The following is a 21,861-nucleotide window of genomic DNA, read 5'->3' on the forward strand; positions in this document are numbered from 1 at the left end:
GTTTCGGGTTCCGCTGGATAGGTCAGGAATCCACTACACGCAGCAGGCGGCTACACGGGTAGCAGGGGTTGTGTGGCGTGGGCTGGGCGGTTTTCTTAGGTTAGATGGCATCGGGAAAGTACAGAAAGGGCAACAGCCTCAGAGGGTGCAGGGGCAGAGTCAGGGGACCAAGCAGCAATTGGTATTGTAAACTGTCGAAAATGCATTGGTAAAGTACCGGAACTTCAAGCGCTGATAGAAAGCACTGAAGCTGAAATCGTTATAGTTACGGAAAGCTGGCTGAAGTCAGAGATAAATTCTGCCGAAATTTTTACAAAGGCGTAGACGGTGTTTAGAAAGAATAGACTGCATGCAACCGGTGGTGGCCGTGTTTGTCGCTGGTAGTAGTAGTTTATCCTGTAGTGAAATAGAAGTGGACAGTTCCTCTGAATTATTATGGATGGAGTTTATATTCAACAACTGAGCTAGGTTAATAATTGGCTCCTTCTACCGACCTCCCGACTCACCAGCATTAGTGGGAGAACAACTGAGAGAAAATCTGGAATACATTTCACATAAATTTCTTCAGCATATTATAGTATTAGGTTGAGATTTCAATTTACCAGATATAGACTGGGTAAATCAGATGTTTAGGAAGGTTGGTAGGGACAGAGCATCGAGTGGCATTATACTGAGTGCACTACGTGAAGCGTTCAGTGAATTCGAAAGTAAAATTCTATGTACCGACTTGACAGAAAATCCTAGGAAGTTCTGGTCTTACGTTAAATCAGTAAGTGGCTCGAAACAGCATATCCAGACACTCCGGGATGATGACGGCATTGAAACGGAGGATGACACGCGTAAAGCTGAAATACTAAACACCTTTCTCCAAAACTGTTTCACAGAGGAAGACCGCACTGCAGTTCCTTCTCTAAATCCTCGCACAAACGAAAAAATGGCTGACATCCAAATAAGTGTCCAAGGAATAGAAAAGCAACTGGAATCACTCAACAGAGGAAAGTCCACTGGACCTGACGGGATACCAGTTCGAATCTACACAGAGTACGCCCCCCTTCTAACAGTCGTGTACCGCAAGTCTCTAGATGAACGGAAGGTTCCATATGATTCGAAAAGAGCACAGGTAATCCCAGTCTTCAACAAGGGTCGTCGAGCAGATACGCAAAATTATCTCTGACGTCGACCTGTTGTAGAATTTTAGAACATGTTTTTTGCTCGCGTATAATGTCGTATCTGGAACCCCAGAATCTACTCTATAGGAATCAACATGGATTCCGGAAACAGCGATCGTGTGAGACCCAACTCGCTTTATTTGTTCATGAGACCCAGAAAATATTAGATACAGGCTCCCAGGTAGATTCTATTTTCCTTGACTTCCGGAAAGCGTTCGATACAGTTCAGCACTGTCGCCTGATAAACAAAGTAAGAGACTACGGAATATCAGACCAGCTTTGTGGCTGGGTGAAGAGCATTTAGCAAAAAGAACACAGAATGTTGTTCTCAATGGAGAGACATCTACAGACGTTAAAGTAACCTCTGTCGTGCCACAGGGGAGTGTTATGGGACCATTGCTTTCCACAATGTATGTAAATGACCTAGAAGATAGTGTCGGAAGTTCCATGCGGCTTTTCGCGGATGATGCTGTATAATACAGAAAAGTTACAGCATTAGAAAACTGCAGCGAAATGCAGGAAGATGTGCAGCGGATAGGCACTTGGTGCAGGGAGTGGCAACTGACACTCAACATAGAAAAATGTAATGTATTGCGAATACATAGAATGAAAGATCCTTGATTGTATGATTATATGATAGCAGAACAAACACTGGTAGCAGTTACTTCTGTAAAATATCTGGGAGTATGCGTGCGGAACGATTTGAAGTGGAATGATCATATAAAATTAATTGTTGGTACGGCGGGTACCAGGTTGAGATTCATTGGGAGAGTCCTTAGAAAATGTAGTCCATCAACAAAGGAGGTGGCTTACAAAACACTCGTTCGACCTATACTTGAGTATTGCTCATGAGTGTGGGTTCCGTACCAGATCGGGTTGACGGAGGAGATAGAGAAGATCCAAAGAAGAGCGCCGTGTTTCGTCACAGGGTTATTTGGTAAGCGTGATAGCGTTACAGAGATGTTTAGCAAACTCAAGTGGCAGACTCTGCAAGACAGGCGTTCTGCATCGCCGTGTAGCTTGCTGTTCAGATTTCGAGAGGGTGCGTTTCTGGATGAGGTATCGAATATATTGCTTCCCCCTGCTTATACCTCCCGAGGAGATCACGAATGTAAAATTAGAGAGATTCGAGCGCAAATGAAGCTTTCCAGCAGTCGTTCTTCCCGCGAACCGTACGCGACTGGAACAGAAAAGGGAGGTTATGACAGTGGCACGTAAAGTGCCCTCCGCCACACGCCGTTGGGTGGCTTGCGGAGTATAAATGTAGATGTAGATGTAGACCGGGACTCGAAGCCCAATTTCCCGCTAATCATGAGCGCTCGCCTTGCCTTTAGGCTATCCGAGCACGGCTCACGGAAGAACCAAACTTCCATACGAAGAGAACCATCCATCTTCAACGCGTACTTCTGAAGACGGTTTTATTGTGTGAACTTGTGTTCTTTCAACATGTTCTACAGCAAGTCTTTTTCTCTCCAGCGGCTGCATTCCGAGAGCGATAATTTATGGAAACTAGTGACAGCACTAACTCTTATTTATTTGTTAATTTCGAATGTATGTTCGTGCAGATCATACCGACATCCATTGTCTGTAACTTCGCTGTTGACCATTTCGTAAATCAGTTCCTTATTAGGAGATAAAATACATGCTGTAAGGAACAAAGTCCGATGCCTGGGTCAGAAGATCCACTGGTCAGTGGTCTGCTAGTGAACAATATTAGTCGATGCTTCTTTATCAATGCGCTGCAGTTACCCGGAAGCTAGAATTATATCCTAAAAAATTTCTCTTTCCTTGTTGGTTTCAGTGAACATTTTATATCCTATATACTTCAGCCATTGTCAGTTATTTTGCTGCCTAAATAGCAAAACTCATCGACTACTCATACTGTCTCGTTTCCTAGTCTAATTCTCTTAGTATCGCCAAATTTTATTCCACTAACCTTCATTTCCTTTTCTTGATGTTCATCTAATAACCTGTTTCTAACACGGTGTTCACACCCTTCAACCCTATTCTAAGGCGTTTGCCCTGTGTGTCATAACTGCAATCTAACAGGCGAACCTAGTAGTTTTTATTTCTTCTCCCTGAACTGTAATTTATTTTTTGTTGCCTTCCTTGCTTGCTCAATGGATATAGTCTAGTCATACTCTATACGTTATTTATCTCCTATCATCATCAACGAAAATCGTAATGCGAAATCACACATTGGCGCTCGCCACGCTTTCATCTAATGAAAAATAAATAAATAAATCCCACTAGTGAGAGAAGACATGGCCTGAATCACACTCGAGCACCGACTTAGTTCAGTTACTCTACATTGGTGCACCATCGAGACATCATCAGATTTTCATAACAACAGCAACTGTTTTGGAAAATATCAGTTTCATTGAAATTAGGAGTAATATAAAAAGTGCAGCAAAGGTGCGTTCACGTGATGTCTTTTTTTTCCATGTTCAACTTGGCGCGTACCAACATTTCCGGAAACGCAACTACCCATGCCCATTTGTGTACGCCTCACTTCCTCAAAATGGAGGACATGTGTAAAAGCGCATTGCTTTGCGGGGAGCTTTGGTGGGAATCGCCTGCGCTGTGTTGCAGACGTCAGACAGCTGGCGCCCTCGTATGTCTCGTGGTGCACTGTAGTGTGTTGCTTTAAAGCGGTTTCTGTGCAATAATGTCCGTTGACTACAAAGAAAGCTCGCTTAAGTTTATAGATGCTTACAGTTGTGGTGAGCGTACTGTAAGACCTTCAGTACACACACCATGAAATTATTTGACCTGTCGCTCTAACGAAGTAGGTGAGTGGCAGCAAAATGTTCCTGGTCTTATCGTGGCGTGTTTATCTTCTGCCATTAGGTCAGACGATAGAAATGCCCACTTGCACGCTTAGATTGACCAACTTTAAACAGAACTTGATTAATTTTCACACACATTTATTAAAATAATAACAAGCATAAAAATTACTTAACTTGGTTCTGGATGCTATTTACAATTGACAATCTGAAGTTCCTTTGGTGTTGGTACGTTAATCGTAGTCTCACACATATCTCTGATACCTGACAAAAGTGTCTATACATTGATATCTTCATGGCTATGTACAGTAATATGGCGCAGACTGAAACTTGACTATAGACTGGTACAGACAAATATAGAACTCGTACCGACTGGTACAGACTAATGCAGACTGGTACAGACTGGTGCAGACAAATGCAGGCTGAGTAATCGGAGGTCTGTACACTGATTATAATACGTCGTGCGTTCATGTATCACTGCGCGAGTGTGATCCGCGAGGAGAAAAGATTCTACGTTAGCAACAATCTCATTGGCTGCGTTACATATTAATACGCGGATCGGCGGAAGCAGGATTTGGTCCGTCTCTAAGGCAGCGTCATCTCGTAGTGCGGAGACAGACGAGCGCTGCGCCTGCGCTGTTGTGCTTAGCGGGATGCGCTCTAGTGGGAAAGTTGTGTACGCGCTGACTACGTGTAACTATGTACACAACAACACTCATATGGAATGCTGCTCTAAGGATTATCTGAATAAAAATTTGAAGCGTGATGCGATGAGCGTCAAGTACTAATCTTCGATCGTGTTAGCGCAAAGACTAAGTCTCGAAGCAGGAAGAAACAACCTATAAACCTATGAAAATTGTATATAAATACTTTGCACAAATATTAATATGAGGGCAATTTAGTAGCAGAACATTTGAAGACATAACGGCTGTGCTCACCACAGTGTCAGTTTTTTCGGACATACATGCATCGTAATTCGGAATAATACAGGCACTGTTACATCGTAACATTTGAAGAGCCTGGCATCTGAACGAAAGAAAATACGGGATAGGTAGAACTTCTCAACCTACACTATCCGTAAATGAACAGCGCTGATTATGTAAAAAATACACAATTGCAAAACATAACCTCCAGCCTAGTGGGTCCTGGTGTCTACGACAGTACCTAATTTTTCGAGTATGAGTTAGCCGTGTGTGGCTCGTGTTGGTGCCATTTCTTATTTTACATCTTGTTTTTACCGTACTGCCGCCTCGTTATGTTAATTTTCAATTACTGGTATTACTGAGTTGCTGCCTTGCCTGACCGTGAGCGGCACCAGCAGCGCTTATCGATATAAGCCCTGGTGTACTGTCTTTGCTGACTGCTATTACTTTCCGGTCGTCGTGTATCGACCTGTGAGTTGGAACGTGCCAGTAGTTAGTTCGCACCTGGCATGGTTTGAGTTGGCACGCGGCACAAGTTCAGTCGGAGCGCGGCAGCAGTGAGGTCCGGACCGCCATCACTCGCCCGACGGTTGCCGAAGCGCATGGTTCGGGTGGCGTCGACTTTGGTTGGTCGTCGGTCGGTCGTCTTCCCGGACGACGTATATTTGGTCGGCGATCGCTTATGGGTTGGCTGTGTGTGCCGCCTCGTGATTCGTCCCCGTTAGCGTAGAGTCACTGTCATTAGCATTGTCTGGTTCTTCGTGCAAGTGGTCGTGGAACTGTGCGTTAGTTTGTGTGATCTTGATTGACAAGCTATTTCAAATGTTGTCGGCGTACGGACTCTGAGGAGTGGGTCGGTTGGCGTGGAGGAGTCAGGAATTCCCAGTGGAACGTAGTTTGACTGGGGCCCGCTGACGGTCTCTACGCGGCGTCGGAGAGTGTGGCTACGAGATCCGTGGCTCACCGACCCTGGGCGCGAAAGTTGAGTTTTGATTTAACATATCAGCAAATCAAGACTGTTCACATTGTGTCGTTTGGAGTTCGTTGTCGGCTGTTGGGATATTCGAGCGAGCAACAACGTGGTTTTCAAGTTGGCAAATTTTAGCCACCCTCCGGTGGAGTTTCGCTGTATTTGCTTATTTGAATTGAAGTGCACCAGCGGAATCTTCTGTCTGGTGGCAGTTAACGTTCCGGTTACCAGCCCTGGCCGTTGACTTAAATTTCAGGCAGTGTAGTTTCCTCATCGTGTTGCTGCCGTCCAGCACGGTGTGTAGATTGACAGCTCCAAGTATGATTGATTGTGGGCGCCAATATCATCTACGTTATTCCGTTGAACTCCCTGTTGTGTCCTGGCATGGTGAAGTGGAAGTTATCGTGTCGGTGGGTCCGTTGACTGTCGATCGGTTGGGTTTTCGTCGGATCGTGAATGGTTGTCCCGACTGCGTGACTCACCTAAGCGAGCGTTAGTGTTTGAATTACAGGCCAACCCTCGAACAGTTGTGCGCTCTTGTGTGTACTGCCTTATTTTTTAAAAATTTCTTCTTGTTGTTGGTACTTGTATGGCTTCTAGCCTGTTTTGTGTTTTAGGTTCGAATTGTTTTACTCTTAAGGCCTTCAGCCTAATTTAAAGTACTGTTTCACGTAAGTCCTTTTGCATTTAAAAAAATTGAATTTTTAAGTCTGCGGCCTTCACCCGATTTGAATTTAACTTGTTTACTTCAGCCTAACTGAAGAACTGTTTTAATATAACGCTTGCCTTTTAAATTTCTGATTATGCTTGCGTTTTAAGTTATTGGCCTTCAGCCGTTTTTAAATTAAAGTGGCTTTCAGCCGATAATTAAGCCCCAAAGATTAAAGCTGCGTGTTTAAATTTTTCTTTGGCTCTTGTAATGTTTGATCCAATAATAAAGTTGTATGTTCGAGTGTAACTGACAGCCCCTTATTTTGGCCTCTTTCCACAATTTATTCTGTCTGCCCTGGCCTGCCGGTTGAGCAGGGGATTTCAATGAGGATTTGAACCTATATATAATCTGTTTTGCATTAATGTGTGTAAACAACTTTTTATAAAATTAAAATGACGCAATACATAATGGATGTACAGGATGTAGACGCGTGGTTGACGACATTGGAAGCTTGAGTCTCACTGCGATTCGTGCTCGGATAGCCTAATGGTGTGGCGACCTCTCCGATAAGCGGGAAATACGGATTCGAATCTCGATCCGGCACAAATTTTCATTGCCAGCATTCCATTATACGTCTGCCGATAGTCCATATTCGCAACTGCGAATACATTTGGAAAAAGAAAAGTGGGAAGTGGTCAATCAAGCTCCCCCGTCACACACAGTAAAGTAGCCTGCAGAGTACACATGCTGAAGTAGGTGTAGATGTTGTTGTTGTCGTTGTGGCCTTCAGTCCTGGGACTGGTTTGATGCAGCTCTCCATGTTACTCTATCCTGTGCAAGCTCCTTCATCTCCCTGCTGCTTCATCTGAATCTGCTTAGTGTATTCATCTCTTGGTCTCGCTCTACGATTTTTACCCTCCACCCTGCCCTCCAGTACTAAATTGGTGATCCCTTGATGCCTCAGATCCCAGATACCCTACCAACCGATCCCTTCTTCTTGTCAAGTTGTGCCACAAACTCCTCTTCTTCCCAATCCTATTCAATACCTCCTCATTGCTTATGTGATCTACCCATCTAATCTTCAGCATTCTTCTGTAGCACCACATTTCGAAAGCTTCTATTCTCTCCTTGTCTAAACTATTTATCGTCCACGTTTCACTTCCATACATGGCTACACTCATACAAATACTTTCAGAAACGACTTCCTGACACTTAAATCGATACTCGATGTTAACAAATTTCTCTTCTTCAGAAATGCTTTCCTTGCCATTGCCAGTCTACATTTTATATCCTGTCTACTTCGACCATCAGCAGCTGTTTTGCTCCCCAAATAGCAAAGCTCCTTTACTACTTTAAGTGTCTCATTTCATAATCTAATTCCCTCAGCATCACCCGACATAATTCGACTACATTCCATTATCCTCGTGTTGCTTTTGTTGATGATCATCTTATACCCTCCTTTCACTACAATGTGCATTCCGTTGAACTGCCCTTCCAAGTCCTTTGCTGTCTCTGACAGAATTACAATGTTATCGGCGAACCTCAAAGGTTTTATTTCTTCTCCGTGGATTTTAATACCTACTCCGAACTTTTCTTTTGTTTCCTTTACTGCTTGCTCAATATACACATTGAATAGCATCGGGGAGAGGCTACAACCCTGTCTCACTCCCTTTCGAACCACTGCTTCCCTTTCATGCCCCTCGAATCTTGTAACTGCCATCTGGTTTCGATACAAATTGTAAATAGCCTTTCGCTCGCTGTATTTTATCCCTGCCACTTTCAGAATTTGAGAGAGAGTATTCCAGTCAATATTGTCAAAAGCTTTGTGTAAGTCTATAAATGCTAGAAACGTATTGTTGCCTTTCCTTAATCTTTCTTCTATGATAAGTCGTAGGGTCAGTATTGCATCACGTGTTCCAATATTTATACGGAATCCAAACTGATCTTCCCAACGTCGACTTCGTTGTAGATATAGATGTATGAAATTTTAAACTTCAATTACGTGGCTGCGGTTCTAACGCGGAAGTCTGAAGAGTGTTTTGAGGTTCAACGCTATCCGCTACTGCAGACGGATGGACCCCCAAATGAAGGAAAGGGAAACAGATTGAAGCCGCCGCGCGATCCTAAGTTGACACTTCTCTCCGCAGGCCTCACCTGGAGTCGCTGAGCAGCCGCTGGAGCGCCTCCCGGAACGAGCGGTCGTCGATGTCGTCGTAGAGCAGCTGGAGGCCGCTGCCGGCGGCGACCGCCCTGGCCGAGTTGACGAACTGGTCCGAGAACAGCGGAAGCATCAGAGTCGGCACGCCCGCAGCCACCGCCTCCTGCGTCCCCAGCAGCCCGCCGTGCGATATGAAGAGCCGCACGTTGGGGTGGTCTGCAAGGCAGGGCGACCTTCTGCAGGCATCCGCAAGGTACCAGGCAAAGTGCTGCGGAAGCGAGTAGTGCAAGTGTCTCTTCCGTCTCACAAGGGAAACTCCCCATCGCGCCCCCCTCAGATTTAGTTATAAGTTGCCACAGTGGATAGGCCTTGAAACAACTGAATCCTGATCAATCGAGAAAACAGGAAGGAGTTGTGTGGAACTATGAAAAAATAAGCAAAATATACAAACTGAGTAGTCAATGCGCAACATAGGCAACATCAAGGACAATGTAAGCTCTAGAGCGCCGTGGTCTCGTGATTAGCGTGAGCGGCTGCAGACCGAGACGTCCTTGGTTCAAGTCGTCCATCTACTGAAAAGTTTAAATTTTTATTTTCAGACAACTATTATCTGACCGTCCGTCCGTCCGTCCGATGCGAGGTAACTGCGCCGTGGTATGGGGACGCCACACCTAAACAGACATCGAAACACACGACGTCAGTCGACTACAGCGCACGGGAGAGAAAGTATTCCTGCTAACGGGGCTCCCTGACTGCCAGTTGACTGTTTGCTACTTTGGACGAGAGTGCATTAAATACATGAGATGTTTTCCGTGGGCAATGCGACTTCAATAACACTCGCACGGTTTTGCTGTGCTATCGCAAAACACAGGCGCTAAAATTATTACAGTGAACAGAGACGTCAGTGAACGAACGGACAGATCATAACTTTGGGAAAATGAAGAAAGTAAAATTCTCACTCGAGGGATGACTTGCACCAAGGATCTCTAGGTCCACAGCGGTTCACGCTAACCACGGGACCACGGCGCTCTTAAGCTCGGACTGTCCTTGATATTGCCTATGTTGCCCAGTTTGTATATTTTGTTTACTTTTTTCATAGTTCCACAAAACTTCTTCTTGTTTTCTCGATTGATCTGTGTTCAGTTTTTCAAGGCCTATCCACTGTGCCAACTTATAACTAAATCTGAGGGGGGTTGCGATGGGGAGGTTCCCTTGTCAGTAGCGCACCCTAAATAGTCGTTTTGTCAGAAAAGTTCCAGGACAGGTACCTTTTATTCCTGAGTTTGCAATACTAAAAAGGGAACAAATGTTGCTTTTATGTTACCAGGTATGTGTGCGTCCGTGAAATGACCTTGGCCATGCTTCTGCACAAACTCAGTAGGTGGCATGCCTGTGCTTAGCAACATACTGTTTGGGTTCTTGGCGCATTACTTACAGTGACACAGTGGATGCTCAATCTGAGCACAGAGTGAACATCTGCGTTAAGCTTGTAAGTAGGCTGTTTAGGTTTTTATGTTGGTAACGTCACGCAGCGCTCTGTATGAAAATCACTGGCAGTGCTGTGTGCAGTCTGTGTCTGGATGGCATTGTTGCAATATTGGCTATTGTAGTGATGGGCAGTTGGACGTGAACAGCGTTGTAACGTCGTGCAGTTGGCGGTGAGCCGCCATCAGTGGTGGATGTGGGGAGAGAGATGGCGGAGTTTTGAGAGCGGATGATCTGGACGTGTGTCCATCAGAGACAGTAAATTTGTAATACTGGACATCATGAACTCATATATATATATATATATATATATATATATATATATATATATATATATATATATATATATATATATATATAATGACTTTTGAACACTATTAAGGTAAATACATTGTTTGTTCTCTATCAAAATCTTTCATTTGCTAAGTATGCCTATCAGTAGTTAGTGCCTTCAGTAGTTAGAATCTTTTATTTAGCTGGCGGTATTGGCTCTCGCTGTATTGCAGTAGTTCAAGTAACGAAGATTATTGTGATATAAGTGATTCATAGGTTATTGTTGGTCAGGGCCATTCTTTCGTAGAGATTATTGAAAGTCATTGTGCGTTGTGCTAAAAATATTGTGTATCAGTTTAGTGTTGATCAGAATAAGTAAAATGGGAAATGTCTGAGTACGTTCAGTTCTGCTCAGCTGTTTGAAAATAAAATTATGTAAGAGGTTTACCAGCACAGTACTTCATAAATTTTTCTAAGGGGGCGTTTCAAGCTTCGGAAAACCCTATTGGAACCTGTATAGGGGTGAAGCAAGAGTATGCAGGCGAGGGACTTTCAGGATGTCGTATTTGACAGAGCTGGGCGTCCGTCTACAGCAGATAGCGATGCAAATGTGGTTCAAATGGTTCAAATGGCTCTGAGCACTATGGGACATAACATCGGAGGTCATCAGTCCCCTAGAACTTAGAACTACTTAAACCTAACTAACGTAAGGATATCACACACATCCATGCCCGAGGCAGGATTCGAACCTGCGACCGTAGCAGTCGCGCGATCAGAAAGTAGATAACACCTGCCAATTTTACAATGCGAAAAAAGTTCAGTAGAGAAACACAAGGACTCTGTTGAATGAATCGAAAAATTCGATTACCACCACTGGAGGTACGTTCGCAAGAATTTTTACATTACGGGATCGGGGAAACTCCAGAATCAAAGCATGTTCTTCAATGTATGAAAGAGTATAACGCCTGCTTCCAAATGACTTCTGTAGGGGTCACTTGGATCAACGTTAGCACAGATGAAATCGATTATGTTTCTCCATCCAAGGACAAATCTGTCACAACATGGGACGATTTCCATCACTACTCATAGAAGACCGTGAATTTCTGCAAGTATATTTAATCGGAAGTGAAGAAACATGAACTGATCAACTACGCACAAATACCAATGGATTGAGACGACAAGTAGTCCAAGATGTGCAGAGGGTCTCACAGAAGTACATTCAACAGATTCACACATTCAGGATAGCACTAGATCACATGATTTTTTATGACCACAAAATTATAATTCGAGCCTTGAGAGACCCGTTGGAGAACTCGTACGTCAATTTAATTCATCTCGGAGAGACGAAGTCGCCATCGTAATTGTGGACAATGAAATCTCAAGGCGTGACATAATTGTATAACGAAGAAGACGAGAACCATAACGCATTTCAGAGACACATCGTTCATATGATGCCATCCAATGTTCATTAATATTTCTGCATGGAGAGAACGGAACTCATTTTAATGTCAAACGAATGAAGCCTGAAACAGGCGTAGAAATAAGCAAAATAGTCACTTCCAGGGGGTTCTACGCTTACCACTTAATGATCAAAGAGTGATGGAAAATGTAAAAAAAAAAGCTCACTTGAACGACACACAAACCTGAGTTGCTGGCTATCCCAAATACAGAAGACAATCACCCAAAAATCTTAAGTACAGCTGGAGGAATTTCATTTTTAATAAAAATTTTACCAGATGTGTCCCACCTTCATCCAATTTAAATATGGATGTACGAAGATAAAAACACTGGCTTCACAACAAAAATACGAGCATAAGGCAGCGACACACTGGAAATAGATAATCAACACATACTTTCTAAGATGTTCCAAGTACACATAAATACGCCTGTAAGTATAGAAGCAAAGGCAGTGACATGGCAGTATTTCAGATAACCAAAGACAGTGACAAAAAAAAAAGAGAAGGAGCCGACAGAATCCTCAAGTACCAAAATGGAAAGATACATCAACCAAAATGGGAAGATACATCAACAGTAACGAAGCAGTGTGGCGCATTTTCGGTTTTCCCATACACGAATGCAAACCAAGTGTACAGCATGTAGCAGTATTTTTGAAGAACGGACAGAGAGTTTACTTCACAGAAGTAAGCGAACAACCTCAGAACACAACATGAACTAGTTTTTACCAACTGTGTCAAACGAATCCATTCGCCAAAACATATGTGGACGTCCCTACCTATAATACATGGAACACAAGACAAATCTTTCAATGACGAGTACAAGGAATTCCAGTAGTTGATCATCCAGGAACCATGAAAACTGGCGCACTAGACCGAGTATACACCGTACATCCGAAAAGCACCGAATGTTTCTGTCTCCGGATGTTGATACGCGAAATACGGGGACCAACAACATACATAGATTTTCACTTTGCAGCGGAGTGTGCGCTGATATGAAACTTCCTGGCAGATTAAAACTTTGTGCCCGACCGAGACTCGAACTCCGGACCTTTGCCTTTCGCGGGCAAGTGCTTTACCATCTGAGCTACCGAAGCACGACTCACGCCCCCTACTCACAGCTTTACATCTGCCAGTATCTCGTCTCTCACCTTCCAAACTTTACAGAAGCTCTCTTACGAACCTAGATACTGGGAGAAGTAAAGCTGTGAGTACCGCGGGTGAGTCGTGCTTCGGTAGCTCAAATGGTAGAGCACTTGCCCGCGAAAGGCAAAGGTCCCGATTTCGAGTCTCGGTCGGGCACACAGTTTTAAACTGCCAGGGAGTTTCATATCAGCGCAGACTCCGCTGCAGAGTGAAAATCTCATTCTGGAAACATCCCCCAGGCTGTGGCTAAGCCATGTCTCCGCTATATCCTTTATTTCAGGAGTGCTAGTTCTGCAAGGTTCGCTGGAGAGCTTCTGTGAAGTTTGGAAGGTGGGAGACGAGATACTGGCAGAAGTAAAGCTGTGAGTACCGGGCATGAGTCGTGCTTCGGTAGCTCAGATGGTAGAGCACTTGCCCGCGAAAGGCAAAGGTCCTGAGTTCGAGTCTCGGTCGGGCACACAGTTTTAATCTGCCGGGAAGTTTCAAGATACATACATATCAAGACTGCTCACGGTTGCCCATGTCAGATGTAGAGAGAAACACGCCAACGATTAGGCCTACTGGAAAACGACAACCTCTGCAAATGAACACTACAAGAAGCCCCAATCAAAACCTCAGCTGAATAAATTCGCCATAATTCTAACAACATGTAACCCATCAAATCCAAAACAACTATGGGACTCCAGAATGAGATTTTCACTCTGGAGCGGAATGTGCGCTGGTATGAAACTTCCTCGCAAGTTAAAACTGTGTGCCGAGTTCGAATCACGGTCCGGCACACAGTTTTAATCTGCCAGGAAGTTTCAACTATGGGACTCCTTCGACAAAAATATGGTTAATGACGTACTTTACCAAATCGAAATCAACGACGACACCTTCAATGAACACTCATTCACCTAGAAGACAAATGTTCAGTAATAAACAACGAGACCTCAGTACAACTTGGTATTCAAGCACCATAAAAAGATGCTGCCCAACGATGCCTCCTGTGGGGAAGACGCCATCACCTGGCTTCAACCTCCCTCGCAGACAATGGTCCACACTAAACAGAATCCGAACCAAGCATGGGAATTGTGCAGCCTCCCACTTCGAATGTGGAACGCAATTTCAACGCCTGAGTGTTACTGTGGTGCTACGCAGCAGACGATCCAGCACAGCGTCACCGAATGCAGGACAAGAAAGTATAATTTTATATTAAAAATGAAGAAATTTCTCCAGCTGTATTTAAGGTGGCGATTTCACTTTGGCAACTAGTTTCAACGCTGTAACGTCATCTTCAGGCCCAACACTTCTTGACGTCAACTGCGTGCGACTGATACTGAAAGTCAGTAGTGAGATACGGACGTCCATATCTCACCACTGACTTCTAGTATCAGCCACCCGCAGTTGACGTCAATAATTTCTGGGCCTGAAGATCACGTTGTTACAATGTTGAAACTACTTGCCAAAATAAAATCTGCACCTTAATTACAGCTGGAGGAATTCCTTCATTTTTAATATGAATTTATACCAGCTGATGTCCCACTGTCCTCCATTTCAACTAAGGGTGTACGAATAAAGTACAATGGCAGTGCCAGTGACTTTACTCTCGCGACTCCACAAACTATAGACTACATTCGTAATCTAGACATACAAGTGTAAATTTCAATCATAATAGATGTTGTATCTCTAGCCATACGCTACATAAATAAATAAGTGACCCAAACTTCGAAATTACTAAGGAAAAAAGCTACAACATTAACGAACTACTTCAATACATTGCTCACAACAAACCACTCCTCACTGACAATCAAAAGGAAATCTACAACGTTATCATGGACCGGGTCGACAATAATGACGGAATTATTGTAGCACCAGGCAGCAGTGGGTAAACGTTTCTAACAAATCCATTGCTGGCGGACATACGTGCTAAACAGACATCGCATTTACACAGACATCATCCGTCGTTGCAGCAACAATTATGGAAGGACGAACTGCCCATTCCGCCCTTGAATATATCAAAGAACAATTACTGGTACGTAAAATCTCAAGAGAATTTGGACAGGGTGAATGAAAACAAGCTAAAATTATCTTCTGGAACGAGTGCACAATGGTACATAGAAAAATCACTCGAAGCCATGGACAGAACATTACAAGACTTGCGAGGGAACTATGAATCAATGGGAAGAGCTCTATTCATACTTTCAGGATATTTTCGACAAGCCCTTCCAGCTATCCCCAAGTCAATACCAGGAGGCGAGGTCAATGCATGCTTTAGAAAATCACATCTCTGACCACACATACAAATATTGCAGCTAAAAAGAAATATCAGAGTTGAACTATCGAATGATGAAAGAGCAGAACACTTTGCTCAACAGCTTTTACAAATAGGCAAAGGCACATATCCTACCGACCAGACGACCGACCTCACTGCAGTCAAGAGTGATTTCTGCAACACAGACATTGCTGAAAACAAACTCATCCACCTAATTTGACCAAACATTGTTGACAACTGTACCAATCCGGACTGGCTATTTGAAAGGACAATTTTGGCAACTAAAAATAATATTTTCGACGATGTCAGCATAAATATTGAAAAGAAAATTCCCGTCGAAGAGACAATGTACAAATCGATCGATACGATAATAAACGTCGAAGAATGTGTGAACTTCCGTACGGAATTTCTAAACTCTTTGCAAATATCAGGACTGTCATTACACTGCCTTCGACATAAAATTGCATCTCCGCTCACACTAGTCAGAAATATCTACTCACCAAAACTATTTAATGGAACACCTATTAGATGACATCACTGAAGCCGAAATGATGACTGGAAAGTATAAAGGACACACACTATTTATCACTAGAATACAAATGATGTCTAGTGGACTGCCATTCAAATTTAAAAGACTGTAATTTCAATTAAATTGACATACAGTTTTACAATTAACAAAGCGCAAGGACAAACTTTAAAATATTGCGGCAGCAACTTCAAAGACTCCTTCTCTCAAGGTCAACTATACACAGCCTGCTAAAGAGTAGGAATTCGAAAAATTTGTACGTATATATTACGGATAACAAAATGAAAAATGTTGCTTGTGAACAAGTATTGTAAACAGTTAGAACATTTTTTTCAATTTTTTTTATCTCTTATACATTAAAGTTTATCCTTTTATTTGCAACTACCACACAATTCCGCATCAGCTCCCTGAGAGAAGTCGGGTATCGCAGCTAGTTCATTATAGGCAGAGGCTTATTAAATTAGCTGTGAGATGTCCCTTACTCAGAACATCGTTCTGTGGGATCCACTTCTGTGCTCTGACGTTTGGCGGCAGTCCCGGGAGGTTGGCCGGGTCGGCTTTCCAGAGAACGCGTTGGGGTACGGACGCGAAGGCGTCCATAATCGCTTTGAACTTCTCCGGGTCGAAGGTCTCAACTCGCACCATCGACCCCAAGCTGAAGTAGATCACACCGTGTGGACTGTCGTCTAGGAACTTCTGTATGTCCTGCACAAAAGAAACAATCAATTTACACGATATGCTCTCATGTTTTCGTATTATCCTTAACTTTTGAAAAGCTTAATATTAAGTAGGTAGATTCCTTTGTCCAATGAAAGAACTGACATGTAGATCACCGGTGTTTCAATGCTAGTACGACTATGCCTTTAATATAACACTCGAATCATAGAAGTTCGTATAACACATACGATGATTCACAAACCAAGCGGCCAAATACACCACCTAACGGAGGCAGCTGACGCACCTGAAACTGTAAGAGACATGCTAATTATGAATATAAAACTACATAAGCCTAGCAACATACAAAAAAGAAAGGAAACGTAGGGTTTAATGTCTCATCGATGCACAAGTCACTGGAAACGCAGAACAAACTTGGGAAGGAAACAGGTAATACGCATTACGAATGAATCACTGCAGAGTTTGCATTAAGCGCTTTAGCAAAATCCGAGTGTCGTTGGTCGTAAGGGTATACGAACCACCGTCCTCCGGAATGTTAGTGCCGTGTGTCAGCACTGCAACAACTCCCTCGGCGGATTGGGAAACTCATCCAATGAGAGACACACATATATCAATAAACAAAACAGGAAATTTGACTGTCACAAAGACACTACGTATAATATTACTTGCATAAGCGTTTAGAGAAGAGATAGGTTTTTGTGTACTTCCTCTTTGCAAACAACGTTTAGTTGTCTTTCTTTACGCATAGTTGTCTAGTGTTAAAAAGAGGTACACTGTTACACTGTTCAAGATGTCATGTGCCTTAGACACAAGTAATTATCATCATCATCTTTTCTTCCTCTCCATCTTATTCCTCATAATGTTCCTTCCGTCAGCTGAAAAGTAGTCCGTTGGTCCGCCTTTTTAGTTCTTTGATGTTCAGATAACAACATATTTTCTAGGTATCATCTAATTTAATCTTCGATGCCCAGCACACAATACTCCTCTGGACGTTATAAAACTCCTTAACTGATAGATTTTCCTTCTGAAACAATGCATAAAATCAAAAGAAAGAAACACGAAAAATGCAGAGCAATTTCCCTTACCTGCTGATTGAGAGTAAAGTCATATGGCATTGTTGACAGCGAGATGTTGAGCGACACGGACAACCGACTAGACGGGGAGCATCCCTTTCTCTGACAGCAGTTGCACCTTTGTGTGAATGGTGTCTAAAGTGCAGCTTTACAGTGAAATTACGACGAGTCTGATGTTTAGAGATTTATTCTGTGCTGTTATAGCCGTTGAAGCTGAATGGAAACTAAAAAGAAACGCATTAAACCAAAGCAATACGGGATGCAAAGACAGGTTAGTGGTTACAGCCATGAATCACACTGGTAAACAAATACTATACTAGGCGACGTATATGCTGGAGCGAATGGGTCTCGCAGTAGACTGACGTGAGAACGAAATTTAAAAACCGCCCAGAGTCGGTGCTGATAGTAAAGACAAATTGAAATAAGGTATATGCTGAACAGAGCCAATTAAAAATGATGGAGTGAAATATTCTTAAGAATTTAAAAGTAAACAAACCGGTGGTGACACGGAAAATAACTCTTTCACTGAACTGCCAACTACTAAGATGAACCGAAATGTCAACCTAAATGAATATGGAGGAGAAGGAGGCGATGGTGGGGTGAGGATAAGAGGGGCATGGATAGGGAATGCTAAACATGTAAAGGGAAAAGGGGGGAAGGAATAAAACACACAAAAGCTCAAAAGATTTTGAGGTAACAGGAAAACCGAACATGAAGCCACTATGGCAGGAGACAAAGGCATAACGCGAAAAAGAAGAAGGAAATCTATCTAACTTCTGATAAGGAGACATAATGGTATGGTGGAAAATTTAGTTTTCTGTGCCCACCGGTTCATCGAGGCTCAAGATTTCCGACTGCTTGGGAAATTCAGTCATCTCTAACTCTTCGAAAAGGATTAATTTTTTTCCTTTTAGGTATTACGTGTACGATCTGGAGAGAAACTAACGTTGGTTCACAATGGCCACTAACCACAAAGCCCTAAAAATAAAGCAGTAACAATAAATTTTTCTGTCGCTGAATATCTTAGGGCTAGTATTCATTGTGAACACTTGCAACAGAGACTGTTTTCTATTTTTTAAATTTCGTACTGCTGTTGCTGCATCAGGCCATAATGGATTGGAATAATCTGTATTTAATGTAGGTGGCTACTTCTTAAAAAAAAATGTTCAAATGACTCTGAGCACTATGGGACTTAACATCTGAGGTCATCAGTCCCCTAGAACTACTTAAACTTAACTAACCTAAGGACACCACACACATCCATGCCCGAGGCAGGATTCAAACCTGCGACCGTAGCGGTAGCGGGGCTCCAGACTGTAGCGCCTAGAACCGCTCGGCAACTCCGGCCGGCAGTGGACGTCCAAACATTTAGCAACTAGTTGAAGTTTCACTATCGTCCTACCTATTTCCGTAGATGTTCACGTCAGTAGCACATCAACATTCGACCATCTTCGCCGTTTTCGAGACACTGCATAATAATAATGTGTCCTTTGTCAAAGTCGGTTATCTCAACGGGCCTACCCATTTGTGGCCTATATCTTCTCCGCTTACATACTTTTTCTACCGCATCAATTGCCCACAATGCCACCAGGCGGTATACGATGTCACGGTGTGCAGTGGTCATTCTAATTTGGCTTGTCAGTGTATCCCCTCCCCCCACACAAAAAATACTATGAAGTAAATGCATGATGCAAGCACTTTCAGAAAGAACTATCCTAAGCGGTAACAGGTAACGGGGATCCATTATCGCTCTGGGCTGCGCACACAGGTCCTCGGATTGTTGGTTGGGGAGGGGGGCTGTACTGGCATGCAAGGTGTAGTGGGAGGCATTTGCAGGTTTTCAGGCAGTGGAAATTGGAGCAACACACTGGTCGATGAAACCACGTCTAACGAATGAGCTAAGAAGGGTTAATACCTTGACACACTTGTTGCTTCTTGGTATACTATCTTGGACACTACATCAGAACGAACTGTTGTGACACAGAAAAGCAGAACATTCAGATTCTTTCGTTACACGAGACGCGATTTACAGATTCAAACATCGTTCACTTAGAGAGTTGCAAAATGTTCAAAGGGAAACGTGGACGAAGCATCGGAGAGAACCTTACGGAGATCGGCACAGCATTCTATGTTCAAAAACCGGTAGCAGATCCCAAACCCTCTCCAGACAGACTCTCTGCTGCCACACTGAAATTGCAAACAAAAGTTACACGTTGTTCAGTGTCACGCATCCATAAAAGAAGATAACTGAACACAGAATAAAAATGCAGTCATATTCTTGGAGCAGGTAGGGAGCTAATTACAAAGAAGCCAGACTGTGAACGTCAAAATGTTAATGTATGATTTGAACGTACGAGTTGGAAAGGAACGACATTTTTCAAATATCGTTGGCAACTACAGGCCGTACAGTATAACAAATAAAAATGGCAGAAGACATGTTGGCGGGTGTGGTGGCTTTGATCTTAAACTTACATCCACTTATTTTAAAAGACATACCAAGGGGAGGCAAGCTAGGCGCTCTCTATGAGAAGATTTTGGCGAATTCCAGTTGGACCACGTCGCAGTACTTGGAGGATTTGAATGTCACTCACGGGACATCAATGTCCAACAGCAGCACGGCACAACTCTAACCAAAAGTTAAAAATCTCCTTTGAAGATTAGAAAATTTCCGAGCGCTGTGTAGCATAAAACACTTGTAAATTATTAATGAATTCGTTGGTAGCTCAGCGCCTGACGTAATTGCCCTGTAATTATAAAGTCACTGGTTCGAATCTGGATGGTAGCTTTTTTACATCTTTTGATTCGACATTTGTTAACAAAGGCAAATGTCACAATGACAGATATTGAATCCTAATTTTTAATCAAAATAACGTCTTATTTAATTGTATTTGCATGAAAATTCCAGTATTCACAGTAAATTAAAATTTGATTCAAAAATGCGAAGCATCAAATTAGCAAAGCAAATACTGTTATATTTCTAGAGATGATTATTGCACACAATTTTTCTCATTCAAAAAAGGCGGTTAGCATGACTGTATTACATTTTAATATCTGACATACATCTATTAGGGTTAATTAAAATATATATAACCTTCATTAAAATTATGATTCGATATTTGTTAATTAACATTTCCCTTTTTAAGTGTTATGGAAGTAAAAAAAACTGTGTCAATAGCCAGCTTCGCTCCAGAGACTTACGAGACGCACAGAGCTACCGACAAATTCTTTGTCATTGTTTATTTATTTATTGTTTAGCTAATTCAGCCTTTACAATATATACCCTCTTTAACCTTAAGCTAAGAAATACAATTTCAGCCGCTGTTTCCACGCTGTCTCCTGTTGTTCTCGGACAAATGAAGCCCGCAACTCTCTTCCTTTCCTTATCACAGCGGTCGGCCGGTCTTCCCTCCAACTTGCTGCCACTTTTGTCTGTCTTCCGTCATTTTCCCTTGCAATAAATCCTGCTAGTTTCCGTTTTAGAGCCTTTACCATTTCCCCAACATCGTAAACTCCTATTATCAGTCTTATCTCTTCACATATTTTCCGATTTTCCTCATGAAGACCTGGAAGTGACATTTCCACAGCTCTCTCAGCTCGTTTAAATCCAATTCCGCAGCCATATGTTACACAGCAAGAACACACCGAAAATAAAGTTTCTTAAAAAGTTTCTAGGCGTATTAGATTCAAAAACCGCTTCGTGTCTTCTATAAGCCTTACAACCTTGTTGGTGTTGGGAAAATTTCCGCATTTAAATCTTCTTGGATATTAATTAACTGACCACTATAAACATATTCGTCAACTTTCTTTAGACGGTTGTTGTTGTGTATTATTTGTATTGCAGTTAACCTACTTGTACATTGCATTTATTTTGGACAGATTTATATGAAGGTCACTATTTCGCAGCTGCCTGATAAATCATTTATAGAGGATTTCAGTTTTCGATGCTGTTGGCTATGACCGCTATATAATCTGCAAATCTCAACTTAGTGAGTCTTTTTTCTCATTCATTCTAATTTCTGTTTCTTTCTAATTCAAAAATGTGTGTGAAATGTTATGGGACTTAACTGCTAAGGTCATCAGTCCCTAAGCCTACACACTACTTAACCTAAATTATCCTAAGAACAAACACACACACCCATAACCGAGGGGGGACTCGAACCTCAGCCGGGACCAGCCGCACAGTCCAGCACTGAAGCGCCTAAGACCGCTCGGCTAATCCCGCGAGGCTCCTTCTAATTATTTTTGCACATAGCCTTGTCAAGAACTGTTAGAAATAGTTTCGGGGACTTAAGGTTCCCTCGCTTTACTCCTCTTTCA

At 42.7% G+C, this 21,861-nt stretch overlaps 1 protein-coding gene across 1 annotated transcript in view; it reads right to left on the reverse strand.

The window, feature by feature from the left end:
- The window catches only part of LOC126272560 (UDP-glycosyltransferase UGT5-like), a 127,734-nt gene that overhangs the window by 22,284 nt on the left and 83,589 nt on the right, over nucleotides 1-21,861 (reverse strand). Inside the window, exons 5-6 of the mRNA XM_049975482.1 lie at nucleotides 16,279-16,501; nucleotides 8,655-8,874 (exon numbers count right to left, since the gene is read on the reverse strand). Of these exons, the coding sequence (XP_049831439.1) occupies nucleotides 8,655-8,874; nucleotides 16,279-16,501 (443 nt within the window). The remainder of the gene's footprint in view (nucleotides 1-8,654; nucleotides 8,875-16,278; nucleotides 16,502-21,861) is intronic.

This window comes from Schistocerca gregaria, chromosome 5 (genome assembly GCF_023897955.1).
Source record: "Schistocerca gregaria isolate iqSchGreg1 chromosome 5, iqSchGreg1.2, whole genome shotgun sequence".
NCBI classification, from domain to species: domain Eukaryota; kingdom Metazoa; phylum Arthropoda; class Insecta; order Orthoptera; family Acrididae; genus Schistocerca; species Schistocerca gregaria.